General features: G+C 46.8%; 1 protein-coding gene across 2 annotated transcripts in view; it reads left to right on the plus strand.

Annotated features, from left to right (window-relative positions):
• Positions 1 to 8835: 8835 nt before the first annotated feature.
• LRBA (LPS responsive beige-like anchor protein) overlaps positions 8836 to 24784 on the plus strand; it is a 1108277-nt gene continuing 1092328 nt past the window's right edge. For both annotated transcript variants that reach the window (XM_063920568.1, XM_063920569.1), the window contains exon 1: positions 8836 to 9297. In XM_063920568.1, coding sequence (XP_063776638.1) covers positions 9097 to 9297 — 201 coding nt within the window. In that variant the 5' untranslated portion in view covers positions 8836 to 9096. The remainder of the gene's footprint in view (positions 9298 to 24784) is intronic.

Raw genomic sequence — 24784 nt, forward strand, 5'->3', positions numbered from 1 at the left:
TCTCCTCCGCGTCTTCTCACGCGAGGAGAGGCGGGTAGCCCCAATCTGCATAGGCTCCTCAGAAAATTCCTCAGAGTCTGAGGTTCCCTTGGGAAGGAAGGAAATCTCAGTCTCCCTTTCAAGCCTACGCTCTCTCAGCCGTCTATCCACCCGGATGGATAACTGCATGAGCTGATCCAAGCTATCAGGCAAGGGATATTGTACCAGTTGGTCCTTTATCTGGTTAGAAAGACCTCTTCGGTACTGGTGTCTCAGGGCTGGGTCATTCCACTGGGTATCATGGGCCAACCTCCGAAACTCCGTACAGTAAACCTCAACTGGCCTTCGCCCTTGCTTAAGGATCGAAATCTGAGCCTCGGCTGAGGCCGTCTTGTCAGGGTCATCATACAACATGCCCAGTGCCGTAAAAAAAGCATCAACACTTTTAAGCGACGGACAGTCAGGCTGCAACCCATATGCCCAGACCTGTGGGTCTCCTTGTAGCAAGGAAATCACTATGCCCACCCGCTGAATCTCCGACCCAGAAGACTGAGGCCTAAGCCGGAAGTATAGCTTGCAGCTCTCCTTGAAACAAAAGAACTGCGAGCGATCTCCAGAAAAACGATCCGGGAGATTTACTTTCGGCTCCTTAACCCCTGCAGGTGCTGCTGCTGCGGGAGCTCCGCCAGCAGCCTGGGAGGTGTGCATTTTAATGGACAAATCATTAAATTGTCGAGTCAGGACCTGCACCTGATCGACCACCTGTTGCAACGTATTTTGAGGGGCATGCTCCATATTCCCACAAAATTTCAACAGGAGTATTAGGCTGCTGAATATGTTATGCACACCAGTGCCTGCAGGAAAGTACTAGTGTCAGAACTGTTATGCACTCCAGTGTCTGCAGGAATGTACTGGTGTTTGAACTGTTATGCAAAACAAATGGACTCACAGACAAACTGGGGAATATGACATAACGTACACAGAAGGTGATAGGGTAACAAAATACACACACAGTGAACAGAGAAGCCCAGAGGCTAAGGAACTGGGTATCTCCCTTGTATTAGAACTGCTCAGATGTAAAAAGCAAGATGTTGTGTTTTAATACGTAGAGAACCCGAAATGCTGTTGCTAAGGGCAACAGCAAAACCCTAAAGGGTTACCAACGGGTGTGGCAGTAAACTCCTTGGTCAGAGATGGAATGATAGACACAAGGAGAGCCTCCACAATCCTGATTCTCACTTGCAGTGCACAGGTTTAAGCTTACTGCCACTAAACTGACCCCTGACACCTAGCACAGTGAGACAGGATTAGACAGGCAAGTGTTAGAATACAGCCGCAAACTTGCTAAGTTCACAGAGTAATAACAGAACCCCAGCAAGCTAAACGACTGACTCCAGTCTTACTGCTAGGTCTGGATTGGCAGAGTGTAATACCAAATCCCCAGGCCTATTTGCAGTAAGCAACAAACAAATACAAAGCTACACAGTACTGGCTAACTTTCATGAACTGACTAACCAACAGAGATTCAGCAGCATCTGCTTACCCTGAAAAGAGGCCTTATAAAGCAGGTGCTGTCCACGCCCCACTCAGACCTCACAGACTGTGAGCACAAAAACCAGCACCGGATCCCCTGCCGTGCACAGAGCCTATAACCACTGCACAGCAAAAGACCCGAACCGGAGTATCAGCTGCGCTCAGGTTACTCCACTAGCACTTGTCTCCCGGTTGCCATGACGACGTGGCAGCACAGGGCAGGAGACCCTAACAATACTTGATTAACATGAGTAAACAGCTAAGGAATCAAAATGATAATTTGAAGTTGGTGATTCCTGATTTACCAGATAGTAATTGTCATGACATTGAACCTGGGGATTATGTAATGATACGGAATTTTCTACGCTCAGGTTGCCTTATTGACAGATGGGAAGGACCATACCAAGTCTTATTGACTAGCACTACAGCATTGAAGGTTGCCGAGAGAGAGACTTGGGTTCATTCGTCCCACTGTAAGAAGGTTGCTGATCCAGAGAGGTCCCGTGATAAGGAACAGACGGTAGAGGAAGTTGTATCACTGGAGCGTCTGTTTCAGGAGGACTGAGGCGGCACCTGAGCTTTGAAAAATCATAAGATCGGAAGCAGTTGTCGATCCCCTGTTCCCTTTTATTGTTTTTCTCCACTTCCCATCCCATCTCCCTCAATTATTTCTTTCCCCCTTCTCATTTTTCTCCATTTCCTCCTCTAAGATGAACTTGCCCCAAGAGACTGTGATCCGGATTTTCCTGTTGACCATGATGTTGACCAGAGCAGTCTGTTCCGGCGAGAGTACCATGGAGGTCGAGAGAGGTTCTGGAATGGGTTCTGATGACAGAGATGGAGGCGTAGTTTCCCAAGAACAACATAATCAACAAGCAAAGGCGAGTATCAGAAAACGATCCGATAACATAGACCATAGAAGGAATTGTGAAGGATTGTTAGCTGAAGAAAACTGTATCTGTAGGCTCTGTGACAATGTAGTTGAGGATGGGTGCATCAAGAAATGCCAATCCAGTTTTAATATCCACATGGACCGGCATCCCTTGAGTGACTATCACTCCTTAGTGGGTAGTGTGTTAAATCAAACAGATTGTTGGGTATGCTCTCAAGTACCTCAAGGTCATAGCAAATCAGGACTAGTACCATTTCCTTTAACGGTAGGGGAGGTACTTGAGCTAAAGGGTGGGAGACCGGTGGACAGGAGGTTTAATATCTCCAGTCCTCCTAGTTTGAAGCTCCACCAATATCATGTGGATAGATCCCTAATATGTTTTAACATTTCCAATCCCCGAAAGCCGGGAAATTGGGAAGTGTCATGGAGTAACCAAACCATGACCTTTTCATACAGGGCAGATAGAATGCCTACAGATACAGAGCTTATACGCCACATAGCCAGTAGAGAAAAATCTTTCCGATATAGGTATACCCTAGGAAATAGGATTACGAGAGTTGGAGAGGTATCACCAGGATACTGTGCACATATCGTACAAACTGATACGTGTACTAGACAGATGGGAGAATTAGGGTTAGGAGATTTCACATGGAAGATGTGTAATATGGTTATGTCCTATTCCATCCCATATGTTCTCCCCGATGATGCATATTTCATATGCGGGAGGAAGGCGTATAAGTGGCTTGCCCCAAACTCTGAAGGATTGTGTTATATTGGAAAAGTACTGCCTGAGGTAATGACTGTATCACATGCCAAAATGAAAGATATACACCGTGTTGCCCAAGCTCCTTATACTCACACTCATTACGAGCACGTAGTTAAACGGCACCTGATAGAAAGGACAGAGCATCCGGCCTCTGACATGATCCATGAATCCACCGGGATTCAGGTTCTACTCGCGTTAGACATCACTCGCACCGCCAGAGGAGTGTTGAATTATAAATACATATCTGCGCTCGCAAATTTGTTAGACAATATCACTGAAATGTATGACGACACTTTTAGGTATACCGGAAGGGAGCTTCAAGCTTATAAAACAGAACTGGTTCAGCATAGAATGGTTCTCAATTATCTCACGGCAGTGACAGGCGGATATTGTGTCACACTGGCAACGCAGTACGGCGTGAAATGCTGCACATATATAACGAATAGTACCGAGGATCCGGTCGAGGTCATAGACCAAAAGATGGATGACATTCTCCAATTAAAGTGGGAATTTCGCAGGAGACACAATCTCACCCTTGCTGCTGTGGGTAATGAGCTGACTGGTTGGGTGTCATGGTTGAACCCGCAAAATTGGTTCTCTGGTTTAGGAGAATAGGCTCAAGGAGTCATAGTGGATGTAGGAAAGTTTCTCCTATGTATCTTGGGTGTTGTCATATCGATTGGCTTGATATTTAGATGCGGTCAGGTTTTAATGAAGTGCAAACGTAGTACCAGGGTAATGAGTCTAAGGAGTGAGGAAATCGTAATTCCAATGGATTTGATTTATGACCCAACGGTAGAGACAATGATGTGATGAAAATGCGATTATACGGTCCGTTTCTTTCACCTGTTTTTCCGTTTTCTCCAAGGTAAAAAGACCCACTTGGACGAGGAATTTGACGAGCCTGTATACAGACAACTGATGGATTAAAGAAGAAGTTTTGACAACGTTATACACAGATATTTGATGAACTATGCCATAGACCCCCAGTTTCCCTAGAAATTTTAAATCTACGCTAGCCCAACACTATTTGTAAGTCTATGGACATTGACAAAGCTTTTGCTCACACCTATTGGCAAAAGCCCAAAGAAGACTGCATTCAACAGACACCGAACAAGACTTCAACCGACAAATGTTCATTAACCTGACATAGAATACCACTGCATTTACCATAATTGTGTCTTATCTTCATCTCTACAACCTTCAGATAATAACACACATAGTCGATAGGGAATACCAGCACAGATATCAGCAATCACATATTCCCCCATTCATGTATCATCAACTAAAATGTGCTCCCCCATTTTTGTTACAACCAAAAGCCGAAAAGAGCTCTGTAAAGTTTGACAGCCCATCCACAGACCCTTAATACGGGATAAGAAGGAATTCAAATGTATACCTCGCAATACCTCGAAGCTTGATCTAAAACACGTACGGCACGATGATACATGACCCCCCAAAACATGGATTCATACACACATGCTTCTGCTATCTCACTAGGTCATACCCTTTTCACACCTTCTTCTCTCCTCCCTTACCCAATCATGGAAATGTATTTACACTTGACATATATTTTTCTCGTTTTGAAATGTTTTAGGAAGTGGCAGTTATTGTTGACTGCCAAAGGGTGGACTGTCAAAGTCAGAAAAATATCACTATGCACACTGCCATATTTGCACCTCATGCGAGCTCCCGCTGCGCGTGCAAGAGCTCTCCCGTGCGTGCGCATACTCGCAGTCGCGTGCACCCGCAGGCGCACGATATGCGGATTTACGGTAGAGTTTGTATGCGTCTAGCGGGCGACTCAATCGATATATATTTTAACCATATAATGTATTTTGTAGATCATGGTCCCTTTGATAGATTCTGAAAGTTTAGTTAATATAGCATGTTCATGGACAAAGAGATCCCTCTTTGTTTGATACGAAGGGTCAGACATGGGTCATACAGTGGTGTTTAGTATCCATCGGAAGAGTATTTAATTAGCAATATTCCGGTGTTGGTTTGAAGCGGATTAATCGCTCGTGCGAATAGTTATGGACATAAGAAGTTTATGTCCATTTACTATTATTTGCACTTACTTATCCATGCGGCGGGAAACCTAGTTTCCCACCCACCTGAGCAGTTGGAAGTAGACACAGCCCACCTGTATGAATCAACCTATGACCTTTTGTTATAATGCGAAGACGAATTCCTGTGTCCAATGAACAATGAGATTGTAGGGACCATTGAATTGTATTGTGTGTGGGGCATAAATAGACAAGCCGATCGTATCCAGCTCATTCTCTCTTCAACGGTTCTCATTGCTGATAATCGGGAGCTGGATATCCAGAGGCGCATGCGATTGTTTCCCTTTGTGCGTAAGTTTTCTCCGCAATCATATTGTCTTTATTGTTATTGTGAGCCATATCTCTCTTTCTCTCTTCTCCCCTTTTCCCTCTCTTTTCCTCTTAAAAGTGTTATTGTACTGTTATTGTATTTCATGTGTAGTTATCTGGTTAGGTAGTCTGTGTTATATTGGTAGTGTATGACTTGTATTGTATTGTTCTTTTGCAAGTATAAACATTCACATAAGGCGTTAGACCCTAAGATCAGTATCTGTGTATTTCTTATATTTTTAAGTGTACTCAGAGCGTCGGAGACGCTCGAACAGCTTTTAAGTTAATAAGGTTACACTGTGTTACATTCACACTCAATCTCTACACCAAGGTTTACTGCATAATACACTGTTTTATGGTATAGTTATAAAGGTTTAACATTGTGAGCGTCTGCGCCGCTGGTGATCTCCTCGTGGTCCCGAGCGTCCGCTACGCTATAGCGAATCATTACGTTAGTCGGCAGCCAATAGCGTGCCTGCCTGTGATCTCTTGGCCGTGAGCGAACGTGACGCTTGAGCGTCTCGACTACGGCTAAGCGATTGTTACGCAACGTGCGTACCCTTACGGTATTCCATACGTTAATAGCGTACAGTGTTCTTAGACCTCTTAAAGGGTTTTAAGTAAGATAAATATTTAGCTTTATCACCCTGCACTCCGGACGCGGCTCCGCTGCAGACAGACACCCGATGCTGAGGCTGGAGGAGACGAGCGCCGCCCGCCGCTGCTGAACTTTTAGCACTTGCCTTCCAGACGCGCCCGCTGCCGCCGCTGCACTTGTCTCTTACACAGGGCCCCAGGCAGGGGCGATCGCCAGCAGCAGGTGATGGAGTAAGGGGGGGGGATGAAGGGAGGGGAGCAGCTTACTATCCCGCCGCCTCGTATGGATGATTGGACCAGCGGATCCAGTGCTGGATCCGCTGTCCAATCATTTCTGCCTTGCTGACAGTGATGTCAGCGAGGCACTTCTAGAGATGTCGCTTTGCCTATGTTTTTCAATGGGCTTTTACAGCCCAGTTCTTGGCCCCGCCCCCCGCTCGATCCCCGTTTCCATTATCTACGGGAGGCACTGCTATCAGTGCCTCCCAAACCTATTTCAAGCCCTAAAATTATTAGAATAAAATAAAGAACATACTTATGACACAGAATATGTGTCATAAGTATGTTCTTTGTGTTATTTTAATAATTAATAACAGGGGAGGCACTGCCTCCCCTGACTGCACATCCCTGGTACTAAGCCTTGAAGAGTATTAAATTGGAGAGAGATAAAGTACCAGCCAATCAGCCCCTGTTACAGGCTGTGTTTCAAAAATGGCAGTTAGAAGCTGGTTGCTTCTATTTCTTTCCACTGTATCACTATCCAAGGCTTATTACATGTGCCCTATAGTGAGAGAAGTAGCAGGGAGTGTATATATATATATACATACAGTAGCATGTAGTTTACCTCTCTGGAAGAGTAATGTATACAGTAGTTAGGCAAGTATCAGACAATGTATGTACAGGTTGAGTCTCCCTTATCCAAAATGCTTGGGACCAGAGGTATTTTGGATATCGGATTATTCCGTATTTTGGAATAATTGCATCCCATAATGAGATATCATGGGATGGGACCCAAGTCTAAGCACAGAATGCATTTATGTATCATATACACCTTATACACACAGCCTGAAGGTCATTTTAACCAATATTTTCAATAACTTTGTGCATTAAACAAAGTCTGTGTACATTGAGCCATCAGAAAACAAAGGTTTCACTATTTCACTCTCACTCAAAAAATTCCGTATTTCAGAATATTCCATATTTCGGAATATTTGGATATGGGATACTCAACCTGTAATATGTATGTACTGTATCTTTCTAGAAGAGTGATATACTGTATAAGGGAAGAAGCAGGCAGTATATACGGATGTGGATCATTAGATTGACAGTGTCTAGGTCGACAGTCACTAGGTCGACAGGGTTTCTAAGTCGACAGGTCAAAAGGTCGACATGAGTTTTTAATTTTTTTGGGTGTCGTTTTCTCCGTAAAGTGACCGGGAAGCCCAATTAGTGCACCGTGTCCGCTCACCATGTTTCGGGCAATTGCCTCGCTACGCTCGGCACAGGTTACTCTTCCCAATCGTAGTCCACGTGGATCGTTAAGTATGAAAAAATTCAAATAATTTTTTTTTATACTCATGTTGACGTTTGACCTGTCGACCTAGAAACCCTGTCCACCTAGTGACTGTCGACCTATAGTGGTCGACCTAGACACTGTCGATCTTCAGACCGGATCCGGTATATATATACAGTATGTATGTAGTGTACCTGTCTGGAAGAGTAATATATAGTGTGAGTGTGGGTAGTACTGTAGCAGGCCAGGCTGTGTATTTAATATGTATGTACTGCATCTGAAAGAGTAATATGCAGCCAGGGCAGCCAAGAGAAATTCTGGACCCTGGTACAACAACTTCCTTGGCCCCCCTGCCCCCACTAGAGGAGGTGTGACCACAGCATGCTGAGGGCATGGCAACTCCTCTTTGGGGGCATGTCTAGCACATCAGAGGAACCCACTCACACAACAAGCATGGCATGCCTCCCAGCCAGGGTAGTAAAGAGCCTGGCTGGGCCCAGGTACCTTTCAGGGGGCATGACCTAATCAAAGGAGGTGGGGACCACCTGGGTCCCTCTATCAGACCTGGGCCCAGGTAATTTGTACCCTCTCCCCCCTCCGCCACTGTATGTAGTGTGTGAGGTAGCAGCAATGTTTATAATATGTATGTACTGTAGAAGTAGCAATCAGTGTATACAATATTTATGTACCCGGTGTACTATATTCTCATTACCCGGTGGGCCCTTCATGCCCCAGTCCGACACTGTGTATCGTAAAGGATAATACAGTGTATGTATGAGGTTGCAGCCAGTGTATATGGTACTGTATGTACTGTATCTGGAAGGAGAACATACAGTGTGGGCAGTAGCAGGCAGTGTATATAGTATGTACTGTGTGGGAATATATAGTAGCTGACACATAGTGCATAAAGTACTGTAAGCATGTTCCCTGTATCCTCTGCACACTGTGGGCACTATGAGGCGCTGACCCGGCACAAGGTGAACGTCCCCAACTCCCCGCCATCCGAGCCGCTGCCACCGTCGCCAGCCAGCTGCTGCCTCTACCTGCGGGGAGGAAAGGTCTTCTGGCGAGTTACGACACCGTCCAATCAATGGGCCCGAGCGCCAGGTACAAGGCGGACCAATGGGATTGCTACCCTGGCAGGAGCCCGCGGCTGGCAGCCAGTAGCGTGCAGGGCAGCGGTGACAGGCACCAATGGCGGTTCACGGGGGGCGGGGAGCGGCGGCCACTTCCTAGGACGCTGCAGTGAGTGAGAGGGGTCGCTGATCCCGGCGCACCTGATACAGGGAGGAGTTCCCGGTGTGCGGCGGAGGCGGCAGCAGCAGTCCCGGCCCGGATCTCGGCGCCCGTTTTCCCCACAGCTTCACCCTGCACCGGCGGCATCCCTATCCCATAGCCGGCTAGGTACGGCGGGCCCTGTGCGCCCAGGCACCCAGCCATGGCCGGCCAGGAAAGACAGGTGCAGACAACAGGTGAGGAGAGGAGATCAGCAGCGGAGGGCCCCGACCCTGGAGGTGCCATGGCTCTAGGCCCGGGGGTGCCCATTCGGGGCATTCGTATGAAGTTCGCAGTGCTGAGCGGGCTGCTGGAGGTCGGGGAGGTGAGCACCAGAGACCTTGTGGAGACAGTCTTCAACCTGGTGAGTGTGAGCCCAGAACAGTCACTCTGCAGAGTGTCACCCTGTCACATCCTGCTGCAGGTCACCTTACACTAGTTACTGCATCCTGCTCCCCCTGAGCCTCCCCATGCACTATGGCAGCAGGTACATGTGCCAGGGCAGCTGCAATACCACATGCCTCTAACAACTTGCTAGGGGCACACTCTCTCACCCAGAGAGGGCGGTCACAGGGGTGTGTGCACACAGTATACTGATACCTGGTGCTGAGACAGATGTAGGATCCTGGCCATCTGCTCTTATTTGGCCTGACTCTGAGTTGCATACAACTCTGCTCTGCTGACTGATGCCACAATCTCTAGTAACTGCGCCTACATAGTGGCCAATTACAGGTTATTTAAAGTCATTTACATCAGGATGCAGTTAAAATGCTGCCGGACAGGATCCCGGCGGTCGAAAAACAGACACTGGAATACTGACTGACGGCATAATCCCGGTGTCGAAATACGGACAGAGGTTGGAATCCTGACGTCAAAATACAGACAGCTGGAATTCCCGTTCATTTTTCCTGTGGGATGCTCTCGCGTCCTGTCGCTCGGGGGGGGGGGGGGGGGGATTAGGTTTTGGCATGAGAAGGGGAGTTAGGGAACAAGTAGAGAGGGTTAGGGTTCATTTGTAGGGGCTGTCGCTATTCTGATGGTCAGAATGCCGCTGTTGGTATACTGACCACCGGCATCCCGTCCATTTGGAAATCATACTGAACCCTCAGCTGCATCTCCACTTGCGGCTTAAGCTAGGTACACACTATACATTAATTGGGTTATTAGCCATTTCTTGTTTTGGGTAAATACCGATAGTATGGCCCCAAAAAAGTCTAGAAACGCTCGGCTTCAATATCAGATCGTTTAGACTTTCCACAAGAAATCAGCCAAAAAGTCCCTATATTGTTCAGGGTGTGTTTCAATAATCGGGCCATAGTTCCTACTTTTTTTTTCGAGACTGTCATCCTCCTTGTGGGTCGACCAATGCAAATTCACCAGAAAAGCTTCCAGTTTTAACAAAATAATGTTTTATGTGTAGCGCCAATATCGGGAGCGTCCGCTGCCGTTTGTAAGTTCAATCAAAAGATTACTGAGTAATGGGGCTGTCACTGGGCATTTGCACCTAGGATATACTGTTTGTGCAGTCGGTGAATTGCAAGGTATTCAGAGTTGTGCTCATGATTTCAAGGATAGAGCTGGTGGAAGTCCGCACTCAGTTTGATGAATGGGGCGGTGCTGCACTCTAAATATACGGGTAAATATTCACACATATTTGAGTACACAATGCGTCTGCACTGTGCGCAACTCTAATTCAGGGCCATTGTGTTTTAAACGCAATCGTAGTGGCTGACCAGTTTCCTGCAAGAGACTGTGCTCTGCTAACTATGTCCCTCTGGATCTACCACTGTTCCTTATGTTGCTCTTTCATATATTTGAAAGCGAGTGACTTGTATGTAACAATTTATAGGGGCTTTGTGTCCTCTACTGTAAACTATAAAATTATTATAAATCAATGAGGAGTTATGCAAACCTTTTTAGAGGTCATAGATCTCAAATTATTTCTTTAATTTATGGTTTTCCTCTACATTGTGTGCCTCCCAGTGCTGCGACACTCGGACTATGGCAATATGTTGAGTTTGTGGCTGGGTGAGGTGAGAGAGACACTTGGGGGCTATTCAAATGTTTGTTATTTGTCGATAATTATAGGGCGCCTGTTGTTGCTATTCAATTGTTCTGTTCACCCTTTAATTATTGCGCTTGACGTGCTCAGTTAGACAGGGTTTAGCCATGCAAAGGGGCAAAACCTGACTAAACTAAGGAGGAGGACGACGGGGAACAGTCCTGTTTGGTTGCCCAAAAAGCCGACTTTTTACACATATCAGCTTGCAGACTCCAGGGCTGTGAGCTGAAATATGACTGCTTCGGCTAATGGGCGTCTGATCAGAGCAACATGTGAATAGCTCCGATAGATGCCCATTAGTTTTCTCCGCCTCGCAAACATTTGAATAACCCCTTAGATCTTTATAATACACAAGATTTCCTAATAAATACACAAGTGATGATATGAGTGCTCAAAGTGTATGCACTGCAGGTGTTTTTGGTGTGCTAACATTATTGTACATTAGCAATCTGGTCTTTCTCAGTATGAAATGCCTATTGCTGACCATATACCTAAAGATTGATTGTCCAATCTGGCTTGTTGGAATGAAAATCTGGTAATGTACTGGAGCAAATGACCATTGACCATTTGCTCTGAAATGCCGGAAAACTGACAGAAACGGTCGTTTTACCAGTTTGTCTGACCATTTTTGTCTGGTTTTCATTGTTTTGGGATGGTAAATTGTCAGTTGGTCCCATACATTACCAGATTTTCATTCCAACCATCCATATTTGACAATAAATCTTTAGGTGTATAGCCATCTTATTCTGATGTAGTTAAATACAAGCTTTTATGTGTGCTGTAGAGGAAGAGGCACCAGGTGGTAATATCCTCTTCCTGGGAGATATTACCTCAGGGTTAGCTAGTGCTTTGATCAGCAGGTGTATGGATACGATAATTCAATGCAGGTGTTTCAGACAGGCCTTCTTATGCAGAAAATGTGTAGCGTATGTCTACGCTTAAAAGTAGTGCAAGCTAACGTTAATTACATTTAAACTGCTACAGGCAGGTCTATTATACCACGTGTGCTGCAAATTCATACAGGAAGAGTGTGTCCCCTTCTGTTAAGCTACAGTCATTGAGTTAATATCCTCTGAAGGCCTGGGTCAGATTTGTACTGTCATGTCATCCAGGAAATGTATGCTTTTATGCTGAGTGTGGGATTTAGCTTCTTATTGTTAAACTTCTTTTGTGAATGAAAATCAGTCCGAAAAAGCAGCTGGCATGTTTACATACTTGTTAAAAGCAGAAATGCCACAGGAAGGAACTAAATATCCAAGCAGGTCTCGAATTTCTCTTTTGTGACTGAAAAGTTAGTAAAATGATTGGAATAAAAGGAGATCTGTGGAAATTGAAACATTGTTTATTCTCCATCCCGATCATGCTGACTTAAGGGAGTTTTGCTTAGTTTAGTGCATGGAGACAGTTCAGAGCTGCGTGCCCAACTTCTTATATTATTGGGCAGTGGGTGTAACAGAGGATATATTACCATGCTTCCTCTGTTGAGCCACCCACCCAGAAGCTTAATTGCAAAATAATCAATCACTGCTCGCACTAGTGGTCTTTCAATGCAGGAAAAGGCTCTGAGTGATCATAAATGGAAAATACACTACTTCATAGACCTACAAAATACTTTAATATGAGTTTTTTTTTTTTTTTTTCCCCAACGGAAATCATTTGGATTACAACTTTTTTTTTTTTTTTAAGTAAAAATAAATCATGTGGCACATTTTTTGTTGTTCTTACAATTCTTTGTAAGGGCAATAAGAGAAATGAGTGTGATAATTGTTCAATTATGTGCAACCTTTAATTTTCAGGATTATGCTGAATAGGAAGATCACAGAAGTTTTGACGCATACGTTAAGGTCTTACCTTATAGTTGTCCAACTTGTTTTACAAAGTTTAAGTAGAAACCCAGGAAACAGTTTACAGCATTGGGCACTATGGCATGTGTCAGCATCCACCTTTTAAACAGAATAATTAGGCCTTAGGAAAACTGGTTGTCTTCACTTGAGACCTACTGTAGGATCAGTTACAATGTCTTCTCTATACAAGAACTATGCTCTTTCTATGTCGATGCTTGGTTTAAGGTTTCACTGTGGGGGTTCTGCCTCACAGAAACCTATGTTAATAATGTATTATACCCGCAGCACTAAAATATTCTTCTTCTCTTTTTTTAATTTTATTTGTTATAGAACTATTCATTTGAGAAGGCTTGACAACAGATCCTAACCTATTGTGTATGAGTTCTCTGTATGTATTTATTTTTAACTGTCTTACATTTATTACTTTTCCTTCTTATAAGGTAATTTTGTTAAAAAAAAAAAAATTCTTTAAGCTGTACAGGGACCTTTTTCTAAAGCCCAGTACCCACGGGCCGATGCAGGAGAGATGTGTGCTGAGCGAACCGCTCAGCACACATCTCTCCTGCCGCCCAGCACAGCGCGATCTGTGCTGAGCGTGCGGGGGGAGACAGGGGGGCCGCTCATTTCACCCAGCGGGTGAAGTGAGCGACCCGCTAGATTGGCCTGCACGGCAGGCCAATCTAGCAGCAGAGATGTGCGGGGCCGCGCATCGCTATCGCTGAGGGGGCTACACACGGAGCGACCATGCTGATATTCTAAGCAATCTAGTCAGATTGCTTAGAATATCGCTCCGTGAGTACCCCCCTTTAAGCTCATAGGCAAACACGGGGGGAAGGTTCCCGGAACCCCCCCTCCTCTTGGCAAGTGGCTCAAGTTAGGACAATAGCAATAGTATATAATGCAATTACTAAATGTGGCCACCACATCATGCAGTTTAAGGGAACGATCATAGCTGCTGCACATGCCCAGTAGTCGTAGCTTCTTCTACCAAGTATGCTGTGTGTGTGTGTGTGTGTGGTTCTGAGTCCTCAATCAGTGCACAGCACCAGAGAGTAGCTACCAGGAAGAAGAGACGGGAGCCTCACCATGAGGTTGAAGCAGAAGCATATTTACAGCAAGGCAACCTAGGCTTGCGCCTAGGGCCCGGCGGGTCCCAGGGGCCTGTGGCCGGCCAGTGACAGGCTGGGCCAGGAGCTGATTGGCCCGGCCATTAAAATGGTTGAGCAGTTCACCAGGAGGCCGTCCAGAGTGGGGTCGATTGCCGCATGTTGCCACTCCCCCAGTAGAGTGCCACACTGTCACTTAACGTTCGTCGTGGCAGGCACTTGCGGCTCACCTGTTGGCGGCCCGCGGTCAGAGGAGCTCTCTACTTCTGGAGTCACGAGACAGGCTGTCCTCCGCAGGCTGAGTTGGCTTTCATGCAGCCCAGCTCCAAGACGCTGTTAATTACTTGCTGCTACAGCTAAGTTTCTCCATGCCTGAGTCTGTGAGTACAGCAGCAGCTCCCGGGTGGCGGAGCCATTCATGCTGCTGCTGATTGTGTACACTCTCACATCCACAGCAAGCAAGCATCTAACATACACCCGCTGTCTGGGCTCCTGCAGACCTGCACTCGTGGGAGGCCAGAGATATAACATTAATTCAGACACTGATGTGTGGAAGAGGTAAGAACAGGCCAGACATACTGTATAACAATATATCATTCAAGCACTGATATGTGGGTGAGGCAATCACCCCATCTGATGCTGACCTTGGCTGTCATTCCTGGCCCCTGCATAATCATGAGCTTGCCATGTAGTTATTATCCCTGTTGCTGATATTAAGTGACCCTTGGATAAGCCTGCCATGGTGCTGCCAGTATGGTCAGCATTGACCCCATTCTTACCCAGATAGCATACGAGTGAGCAATGGTGGTTTAGGGTAGTTTGTTTTATAGGTTCGAATCTGCTAATGTAGATTACTGATAGTCACCAGTTAAAGTTGCATGCCAGATTCTTCAGTGCATACCTACAGTACGTGTTGTATAAGGAGCACTGCTGCGTGGCGCAACGTGTATAAGGAGCACTGCTGCATGGCATAACATAGGGTTAAGGTATTACGAATAGGGTATTATGGTTGGTGTAGCGGTTTGGGTATTAAGGTTAGTTTAGAGGTTTGGGTTGGGGTATTATGGATAGGGTATTAAGGTTGGTGTAGATGTTTGGGTTAGGGTACTAGGGTTAGTTTCAGAGTTTAAATTAGGGTATTAGGTAGTGTTCCCGCTAGAATGCGGGCAGGGCACTGAGAATGTAGGCACAATATTGCCGCACGCAATGAAAAGGGGGCGTGGGCCCCACTGATGTCACTATTGGTGGTGGTGTTCAGCTGCCGGCATCACAACTTGGGGGCATCCCCAGCACTTACGGAGGTGCTGGGCTTCCCACAAGCATTCCTCTCAATGTGAATGGATGTGTACAGTATTCACAGGGCGGCAGCACAGCACCGGGCAGGCTATCATAGCAGGGGCTGCTAAAAGACAAAGCACATTTTACTGTTTAAAAATCAGGCAGGGCACAGTGCCCTGCTGAAACAGCCTTGTATGTACACTATTAGGGACAGGGCATAAGTGTTACTTTAGGGTAAAGGGGGGTACTCACGGAGCGATATTCTAAGCAATCTGACTAGATTGCTTAGAATATCGGCAGGATCGCTCCGTGTGTAGCCCCCTCGGCGATAGCGATGCGCGGCCCCGCACATCGCTATCGCCGCTGCTAGATTGGCCTGCATGCAGGCCAATCTAGCGGGTCGCTCACCTCACCCGCTGGGTGAAGTGAGCGGCCCCCCCGTCTCCCCCCGCACGCTCAGCACAGATCGCGCTGTGCTGAGCGGCAGGAGAGATGTGTGCTGAGCGGTTCGCTCAGCACGCATCTCTCCTTGATCGGCCCGTGAGTACTGGGCTTTAGGGTACTAGGGAAAATATAATGCTATGGATTATTTAGGGGAGAGGGGCCCCAAACTGGTATCTTGCCTAGGGCCCCATGAGGTCTAAATCCGGCTCTGGGTGGAAGAATGTATGCTTAGACAGTGCAGTACTGGTTCTATATATGTGTATTTATTTTTGATGGCATGTTTTAACCTTTTCTTGACCACTTATCGTATTTATAATATTTTAATATGTTTGATTCAGCCTATACTATAGACTGGAATACGTACGATATCCCAGAGATTGGGATGCCGGCAGTCACAATACAGACAACAAAGGTGAAATTCCTGACAGTCCCCCAAAACCTAAGCTAACCCTGATCCCCCAAGCCCCCCATCCCCACAGCCTAAACTAACCCTTCCCGTGGGTGCCTAACCTTCACCCCCCCCCCCCTACCCGCAGCCTGATCCTAGCCCTCCCACTGCAGCCTAAAACACCCCTCCCCTCCCAATCCGTGGCTTATGAGTAGTGAAGTTAGGTGATGACTCGTTCGATGTCTATTTATATGCCCAGCATAAGAAATTATATTTTAATTTAAAAAAACAAACAAACCAAACACCTGCAACTGTATCATGGAGGCTACACCCAGAAATTAACCATAGCCTAGGGCAGTACGTCGACTGCTTTACATATTTAAGGGAAAAAAAGTTAAATAAAACTCTTCTAGATGTTTGCAGAAAAATACTTTTCTTATAAAGAGACAGTAATAGCAGAAATTCTCCGGACTAGACATCCACATAAGCAATAGTAATTTTCAGCATAAGGGTGTCTAACTATTGTCCCGCTCCTTTAATAGTCAATAGTACCTAGCTCCAAATGATTAGCTGGTGATAAGCGAGGAACTGTTTACTGCTGCACCATGCACTTGCGTGCTGTTATCTAGGGTTGAAGCCCCGCCCACTCCTCGTGCAGACACAAGTGCAGGTGGGTGAGGTATTCCTTGGACCCACTAAATTTAATTCCCGTACCTATTGACATGCTTTACTAATTTTTTATAAAAAGTTAATCCGAGCATGCTTTTTGACATCGGTGTGTAAAGGCTTGTAGGAAATGTTTTCCTCTTTTAGAAGCTGTAGTGTGTTAGAATTGTATTCATTTGTGCGTTGATAACATCTGTAAGGAGAAAGAGATGATCCTTTCTCCTTCAACAAAAGCTAAGAGTATATACGGATGCCATGGCTTCCAGTTGAGTTTGGCTTGGTACTCTTTCTGTGCCATGTGCCGCCTATTCTGACAGCTTGTGATGCTGGGTGGTGGTGATAGAGTACAACTAGGTTTGCGTACATTGTGCTCATAGTACATAGCACTATGGGTCAAACACGACCAGCCCTGTACTTTGACTGTGACTAATCTAACACCTATTATATTGCAGCACCCATACGGTCTAGTTTTCCTTGGACAGTCTTTTTATATTTTTGCTGCTATAATTATGTAAATTGGAATGATGATTTCCCATATTTCACATAATTAACAAATGGTAGGAATGGAATTCCGCCTGTTTTACTTATACTTTTACTGTATATAATGCAGTCACTAAAGTCCATATGGCATAGAAAGCCAGACTTTGTTGTATACAGTATACTATTGTGTAATTCTATTGATTTTATGTATTTTTTTTGTTTGTGATTCAGTGGTGCACTATTCACACTACTGTGCCACATGTCACTCCCCTCCCCCCATATGAAAGCATTCAACAGTCATACAACACCGCTTTTTGCTGAGCTCTGGCAGCTACACAGTGTGAGAGGTTAATACATTTGCATATATGGAATTATATAGCACTAGTGTAAATGCTAAAGGAATTAAGGGGAGGCAATCGCGAGACCGCCTGTCGGATTCCCGACGGTCACAATGCCGACGCCGGAATCCTGACAGGCAGTGAAATGCCGCCACTGGAATACCGGCGCCACAGGCTTTTCTCCCTCTGTGGGTGTCCATGACTAGAATAGATCCTATCGCGAGCGCAGTGGGCCAACGTTCCTGCAGTGTGGCGTGGCCGCAAGGCGCCTTCTAGCGCTCACCCTGCTGCTGGTATACTGGTGGCCAGAATCCCGCTGCCAGGATCATGACAGCCGGGATCCCGGCCACCGGTAAAAGGTATGTATTCCATTAAAAATCATCTGAGACTTAACAATATTGTGCAGGTGGGCGTGGCATTGGACTCTTTGGGGACTGTATGGTGTTTGTATACAATATGGAATATACAGTATCAGATATTGCCAAGTGGCATTTTGTAACCCCATTGTCAATGATAACTTTTATATCCATCAGATTATTTTTGATGTGTTTTAAAGGTGATAATTATGCAATAAGTCTCCTTGAGCCATCAGAGATGTGCTTTCTTCATTTAATAATGATTTTAACTGATTAAAGTCAATATCTGAATGGAATTCTCAGTAGACACGCAGAATGTACAATATGGGTTGTCGTAGTGCTCCTAGTTTGTGGTGTTCCTGCCAGCAGAATATTTCTGAATATTCCATCTAAGCTGTAATAAAGACCTTCGACCACTGAAACGCCTCTGAAGCCCACTATTCCTTAAGCCGAGCAGTACATCATTGTGCTTTTGGGAGTTCTTTCTGATGCAGTTGGCCTCTGAATTCTACATTTCCTGTTTTACAAGACCTTTTTCCTGTCACCGGCACCATCCATTCCACTATTATGTAGCGGTAATGTTAGAAGTTTTTTCTGGGTTAAGCAATGACACTGTAACATATATAATTAAACGAAAGCTGTGAAGACATGGCCTGCCAAACGTCTAAGCCTACCAAATTCCCCAACTTTAAGCAGCACTAAATTGAAATATTAGTGAAGGTGATAAAGCTATACTTATTCCTTTTAACTTTAGAAAATAAATGTTACCTCTAGTCAGGTTTGTCAGTGGGCCTGGCCAGAATGACAAGTGATAGTGTATACTAGTTCCGCTGTGGTGGTTCTAGGTCAGATTTTACTTGACAATTTGTGTAAACCTTCTTTCTCTAACGTCCTTGAGGATGCTGGGACTCCGTAAGGACCATGGGGAATAGACGGGCTCCGCAGGAGATAGGGCACTTTAAGAAAGCTTTGGATTCTGGGTGTGCACTGGCTCCTCACTCTATGCCCCTTCTCCAGACCTCAGTTTTACACTGTGCCCAGGGCAAGATGGGTGCACTGCAGAGAGCTCTCCAGGGTTCTCTGCCTGAAAGCATTTTTGTTTGGATTTTCCTTTCTACTTTTCACTACTTTTTCACACGGAGCACTGCTGGCAACAGGCTCCCTGCATCGAGGGACTGAGGAGAGAGGAGCAGACCTTCTTGTCAAAGATAGGCTCTGCTTCCTCGGCTACTGGACACCATTAGCTCCAGAGGGGGTAAACGCAGGTTCTTACTGGGCATCCACCCCCGGAGCCGCGCCGCCGTTCTCACAGAGCCAGAAGTACAGAAGACAGAAGTCGTCAGGCGGCAGAAGCCTTCAGCTTCACTGAGGTAACGCACAGCACTGCAGCTGTGCGTCATTGCTCCCATACACCTCACACACTCCGGTCACTATAAGGGTGCAGGGCGCAGGGGGGGAGCGCCCTGGGCAGCAATATAAACCTCTGCATGGCAAAAAGACTATATACATGTACAGGTGGGCTCTGTACATGTATATAAAAGAGCCCCCGCCATATTTTACTAAGTTTGAGCGGGACAGAAGGCTGCCGCCGAGGGGGCGGGGCTTCTCCCTCAGCACTCACCATCGCCATTTTCTCTCCACAGCACTGCTGAGAGGAAGCTCCCCGGACTCTCCCCTGCTTACACACGGTGAAAGGGTGCTTAAAAGAGAGGGGGGGGCACATAATTGGCGGTTTACATATTACACAGCGCTGCTGGGGAAAACATTTTGTGTTGGTCTCCAGGGTTATTGCGCTGGGGTGTGTGCTGGCATACTCTCTCTGTCTCTCCAAAGGGCCTTGACAGGGATACTGTCTTCAGAAAAGGGGTTCCCTGTGTGTGAAGTGTGTCGGTACGCGTGTCGACATGTTTGACGAGGAAGGCTCGCTTACTGTTGAGGGGGAGTATTTGAATGTCAGGTCGCCGTCGGCAACGCCGACACCGGAATGGGTGGATATGCTGAATGTCTTGAATGCAAATGTCAGAAGCTAGGGATCAGTCAGGTACCCAGTCCATGCCTGTCCCTGTGGCGCCAGGCCCGTCGGGGTCTCAGAAGCGCATCATATCCCAGATCGATGACACAGATACCGACACAGATTCTGACTCTAGTGTCGACTATGAAGATGCAAAATTACAGCCGAAGGTGGCAAAAGGTATTCGGTACATGATTATGGCCATTAAAGAAGTTTTGCATATTACTGAGGAACCCCCTGTCCCTGACACGAGGGTACACATGTATAAAGAGAAAAAGCCTGAAGTCACTTTTCCATCATCCTTTGAATTAAGTGAATTGTGCGAAAAGGCTTGGGACTCTCCAGATAGGAGACCACAAGTTCCCAAAAGGATTCTTATGGCGTATCCCTTTCCACAAACTGATAGGATACGCTGGGAATCTTCACCAAAAGGGGACAAGGCGCTGACACGCTTGTCCAAAAAGGTGGCACTGCCTTCTCAGGATACGGCTTCCCTCAAGGAACCGGCTGATCGCAGGCAGGAAATTACCTTGAAGCACATTTACACTCCCTCAGGTACTATTGCTAGACCGGCTATGGCGTCGGCCTGGGTTTGTAGTGCTGATGTGGCATGGGCAGATTCCTTATCTACGGAGATTGACACCTTAGATAGGGATGCCATTCAAATGACCTTAGAGCATGTCAGAGATGCTGCCTTGTATATGAGAGATGCTCAGAGAGACATTTGTTTATTAAGCTCCAGAATACATGGTATGTCTATTTCTGCTAGGCGACTGCTGTGGACCCGGCAGTGGACGGGAGATGCCGATTCTAAGTGGCACATGGAGTCCTTGCCGTACAAGGGGGAGGAGTTGTTTGGAGACGGCCTCTCGGACCTTGTCGCTACGGCTGGTTAGTCGAATTTCTTACCTTATGTCCCCCCGCAGCATACTAAGAAGGCACCTCATTATCAAATGCAGTCCTTTCGTTCCAATAAAAACAAGAAGGTGCGGGGATCGTCCTTTGTTACCAGAGGGAAAGGCAGGGGAAAGAAGCTGCACACAGCTAGTTCCCAAGAGCAGAAGTCCTCCCCTGCGTCTGCAAAGTCCACCGCATGACGCTGGGGCTTCCCGGGGGGAGGCAGATCTGGTGGGGGCTCGTCTTCGGTTTTTCAGCCACGTCTGGGTTCAATCGCAGGTGGATCCCTGGGCAGTAGAGATTGTTGCTCAGGGATACAGAATTCGAAGACTTGCCTCTTCGCCGGTTTTTCAAATCGGCTCTGCCGACTTCCCCGTCAGAGAGGGAGTCAGTGTTGACAGCAATCCAAAAATTGTATATTCAACAGGTGATTGTCACAGTTCCTCATCTCCAGCAGGGAGAGGGATATTATTCAACCCTGTTTGTGGTCCCGAAACCGGACGGTTCGGTCAGGCCCATTTTAAACCTAAAATCTCTGAACTTGTACTTGAAAAGGTTCAAGTTCAAAATGGAATCACTCCGGGCGGTCATCGCCAGCCTGGAGGGGGGGGGGGGGGGGGTTTGATGGTGTCCCTGGACATAAAGGATGCATACCTTCATGTTCCAATATTCCCCCCCCCCCCCCTTCCCCCCCCAATCAGGCGTTCCTGAGATTTGCAGTGCAGGACTGTCACTACCAATTTCAGACGTTGCCGTTTTTTTTTTCACGGCCCGAGGGTTTTCACCAAGGTAATGGCGGAAATGATGTTGCTCCTGCGCAGGCAGGGGGTCACAATTATCCCATACTTGGACGATCTCCTAATAAAGGCGAGATCTTGGGAGAAGTTGCTGGACAGCGTGTCTCTGTCCATGAAGACGTTGCAGCTACACGGCTGGATTCTCAATATACCGAAGTCCCAGCTAGTTCGTACAACGCGTCTGACCTTTCTGGGCCTGATTCTAGACACATGGTGGCTTCATACGAGGCCATCCCTTTCGGCAGATTCCATGCGAGGACTTTTCAGTGGGACCTCTTGGACAAGTGGTCCGGTTCCCATTTACAAATGCATCAAAGGATCACCCTGTCTCCCAGGACCAGGGGGTATCTCCTGTGGTGGCTGAACAGTTCTCACCTTCTAGAGGGTCGCAGGTTCGGCATTCAGGACTGGGTCCTGGTGACCACGGACGCAAGCCTCCGAGGCTGGGGAGCAGTGGCACTGGGCAGAAATTTCCAAGGTCTCTGGTCAAGCCTGGAGACTTGTCTCCACATCAACGTCCTGGAGTTGAGGGCCATATACAACGCCCTGCGTCATGCGGAGAACTTATTTCGGAGAAGACCGGTTCTGATTCAGTCAGACAATGTCACGGCAGTGGCTCATATAAACCGCCAAGGCGGAACAAGGAGCAGAGTGGCCATGGCAGAAGCGACCAGGATTCTACGCTGGGCGGAAGGCCATGTAAGCGCGCTGTCAGCGGTGTTCATCCCGGGGGTGGACAACTGGGAGGCGGACTTCCTCAGCATGCACGACCTGCATCCGGGGGAGTGGGGACTTCATCAAGAAGTCTTTGCACAGATCGCGGATCGGTGGGGACTGCCTCAAATAGACATGATGGCGTCCCGTCTCAACAAAAAGCTAAGGCGGTATTACGCCAGGTCAAGGGACCCTCAGGTGGTAGCGGTAGACGCTCTGGTGACACCTTGGGTATTCAGATCGGTCTATGTGTTTCCTCCTCTTCCTCTCATACCCAAGGTGTTGAGAATTGTAAGAATAAGCAGGGTCAGAACAATCCTCATTGTTCCAGATTGGCCACGGAGGACTTGGTATCCGGAACTGCAAGAGTTGCTCACAGAAGATCCGTGGCCTCTTCCTCTAAGGCAGAACCTGCTGCAGCAGGGGCCCTGTCTGTTCCAAGACTTACCGCTGCTGGGTTTGACGGCATGGCGGTTGAACGCCGGATCCTAGCGGAAAAAGGTATTCCGGAGGAAGTCATTCCTACCCTGATCAAGGCTAGGAAAGACGTGACGTTGAAACATTTATCACCGTATATGGCGAAAATATGTTTCTTGGTGTGAGGCCAGAGCTGCTCCTACGGAGGAGTTCCATTTGGGCCGTCTACTTCACTTCCTTGAAACAGGAGTGACCTTGGGCCTAAAATTAGGGTCCATAAAGGTCCAGATTTCGGCCTTATCCATTTTCTTTCAAAGAAAATTAGCCTCTCTTCCTGAGGTACAGGGGGTGCTGCATATTCAGCCTCCCTTTGTGCCTTCGGTGGCGCCTTGGGATCTTAACGTGGTGTTACGTTTCCTCAAGTCACCTTGGTTTGAACCACTTAAAACTGTGGAGTTGAAATACCTCACATGGAAAGTGGTCATGTTGTTGGCGTTAGCTTCGGCGAGACGTGTTTCCGAATTGGCGGCTTTATCGCATAAAAGCCCATACTTGGTTTTTCACGTGGGTGGGGCAGAGTTGAGGACTCGTCCTCACTTTCTGCCAAAAGTGATCTCATCTTTTCATGTGAACCAACCTATTGTCGTGCCTGTGGCTACAAGGGACTTGGAGGATTCCGAGTCCCTGGATGTAGTCAGGGCTTTGAAGATTTATGTGACCAGAACGGCTCGGATCAGGAAGACTGAAGGTTTGTTCTGTATGCGGCCAACAAGGTTGGCGCCCCTGCTTCAAAGCAGACTATTGCTCGCTGGATCTGTAGCACGATTCAGCAGGCGCATTTTTCGGCAGGATTGCCGTTACCGAAATCGGTTAAGGCCCACTCCATTAGGAAAGTGGGCTCTTCTTGGGCGGCTGCCCGAGGGGTCTCGGCATTACAGTTGTGCCGAGCAGCTACTTGGTCGGGGACAAACACCTTTGCAAAGTTCTATAAGTTTGATACGCTGGCTGAGGAGGACCTCCTGTTTGCTCAATCGGTGCTGCAGAGTCATCCGCACTCTCCCGCCCGTTTGGGAGCTTTGGTATAATCCCCATGGTCCTTCCGGAGTCCCAATCCTCAAGGACGTTAGAGAAAATAAGATTTTACTTACCGGTAAATCTATTTCTCGTAGTCCGTAGAGCAGGGATGGGGAACCTCCTGCTCTCCAGCTGTGGTTGAACTACACATTCCAGCATGCCCTGCAATGGTTTTAGCATGGCCAAATAGCAAAAATGTAGCAAGGCATGCTGGAATGTGTAGTTCAACAACAGCTGGAGGGCCAAAGGTTCCCCACCCCTGCCGTAGAGGATGCTGGGCGCCCGTCCCAAGTGCGGACTTCTTCTGCATGACTTGTATATAGTTATTGCTTACATAAGGGTTATGTTATAGTTTTCGGTGATACCGTGGCTATGTTGTTGTTCATACTGTTAACTGGGTAAGTTTATCATAAGTTATACGGTATGATTGGTGTGGCTGGTATGAATCTCGCCCTTAGATTTACAAAAATCCTTCCTCGTACTGTCCATCTCCTCTGGGCACAGTTTCCCTAACTGATGTCTGGAGGAGGGGCATAGAGGGAGGAGCCAGTGCACACCCAGAATCCAAAGCTTTCTTAAAGTGCCCTATCTCCTGCGGAGCCCGTCTATTCCCCATGGTCATTACGGAGTCCCAGCATCCTCTACGGACTACGAGAAATAGATTTACCGGTAAGTAAAATCTTATTTTTTCATAGATTCTGAGTGAAGTAATTGCATTTAAACTGAATGTGCTTGTGGATCACGGTTCATGATTTTTTATTTATATATCGCTCTTTCTCCAATAGGACTCAAGGCACTTAACAGAATCGACATAATAACGTAAAGAAAAACTTTTCATAAAATACAGAGTATATAGATATTAAAGGGATAATCATAGAAATTCTTAAGTAAACAGGAAAGTCTTGAGTTTATTTTTGAAGGATTCTAGAGTGGCATTCCTCTCAAACTGTACGGGGAAGAGAGTTCCATAGATTTGGAG

The sequence above is a fragment of the Pseudophryne corroboree genome, chromosome 1 (assembly GCF_028390025.1).
Source record: "Pseudophryne corroboree isolate aPseCor3 chromosome 1, aPseCor3.hap2, whole genome shotgun sequence".
In the NCBI taxonomy this organism is placed as follows: domain Eukaryota; kingdom Metazoa; phylum Chordata; class Amphibia; order Anura; family Myobatrachidae; genus Pseudophryne; species Pseudophryne corroboree.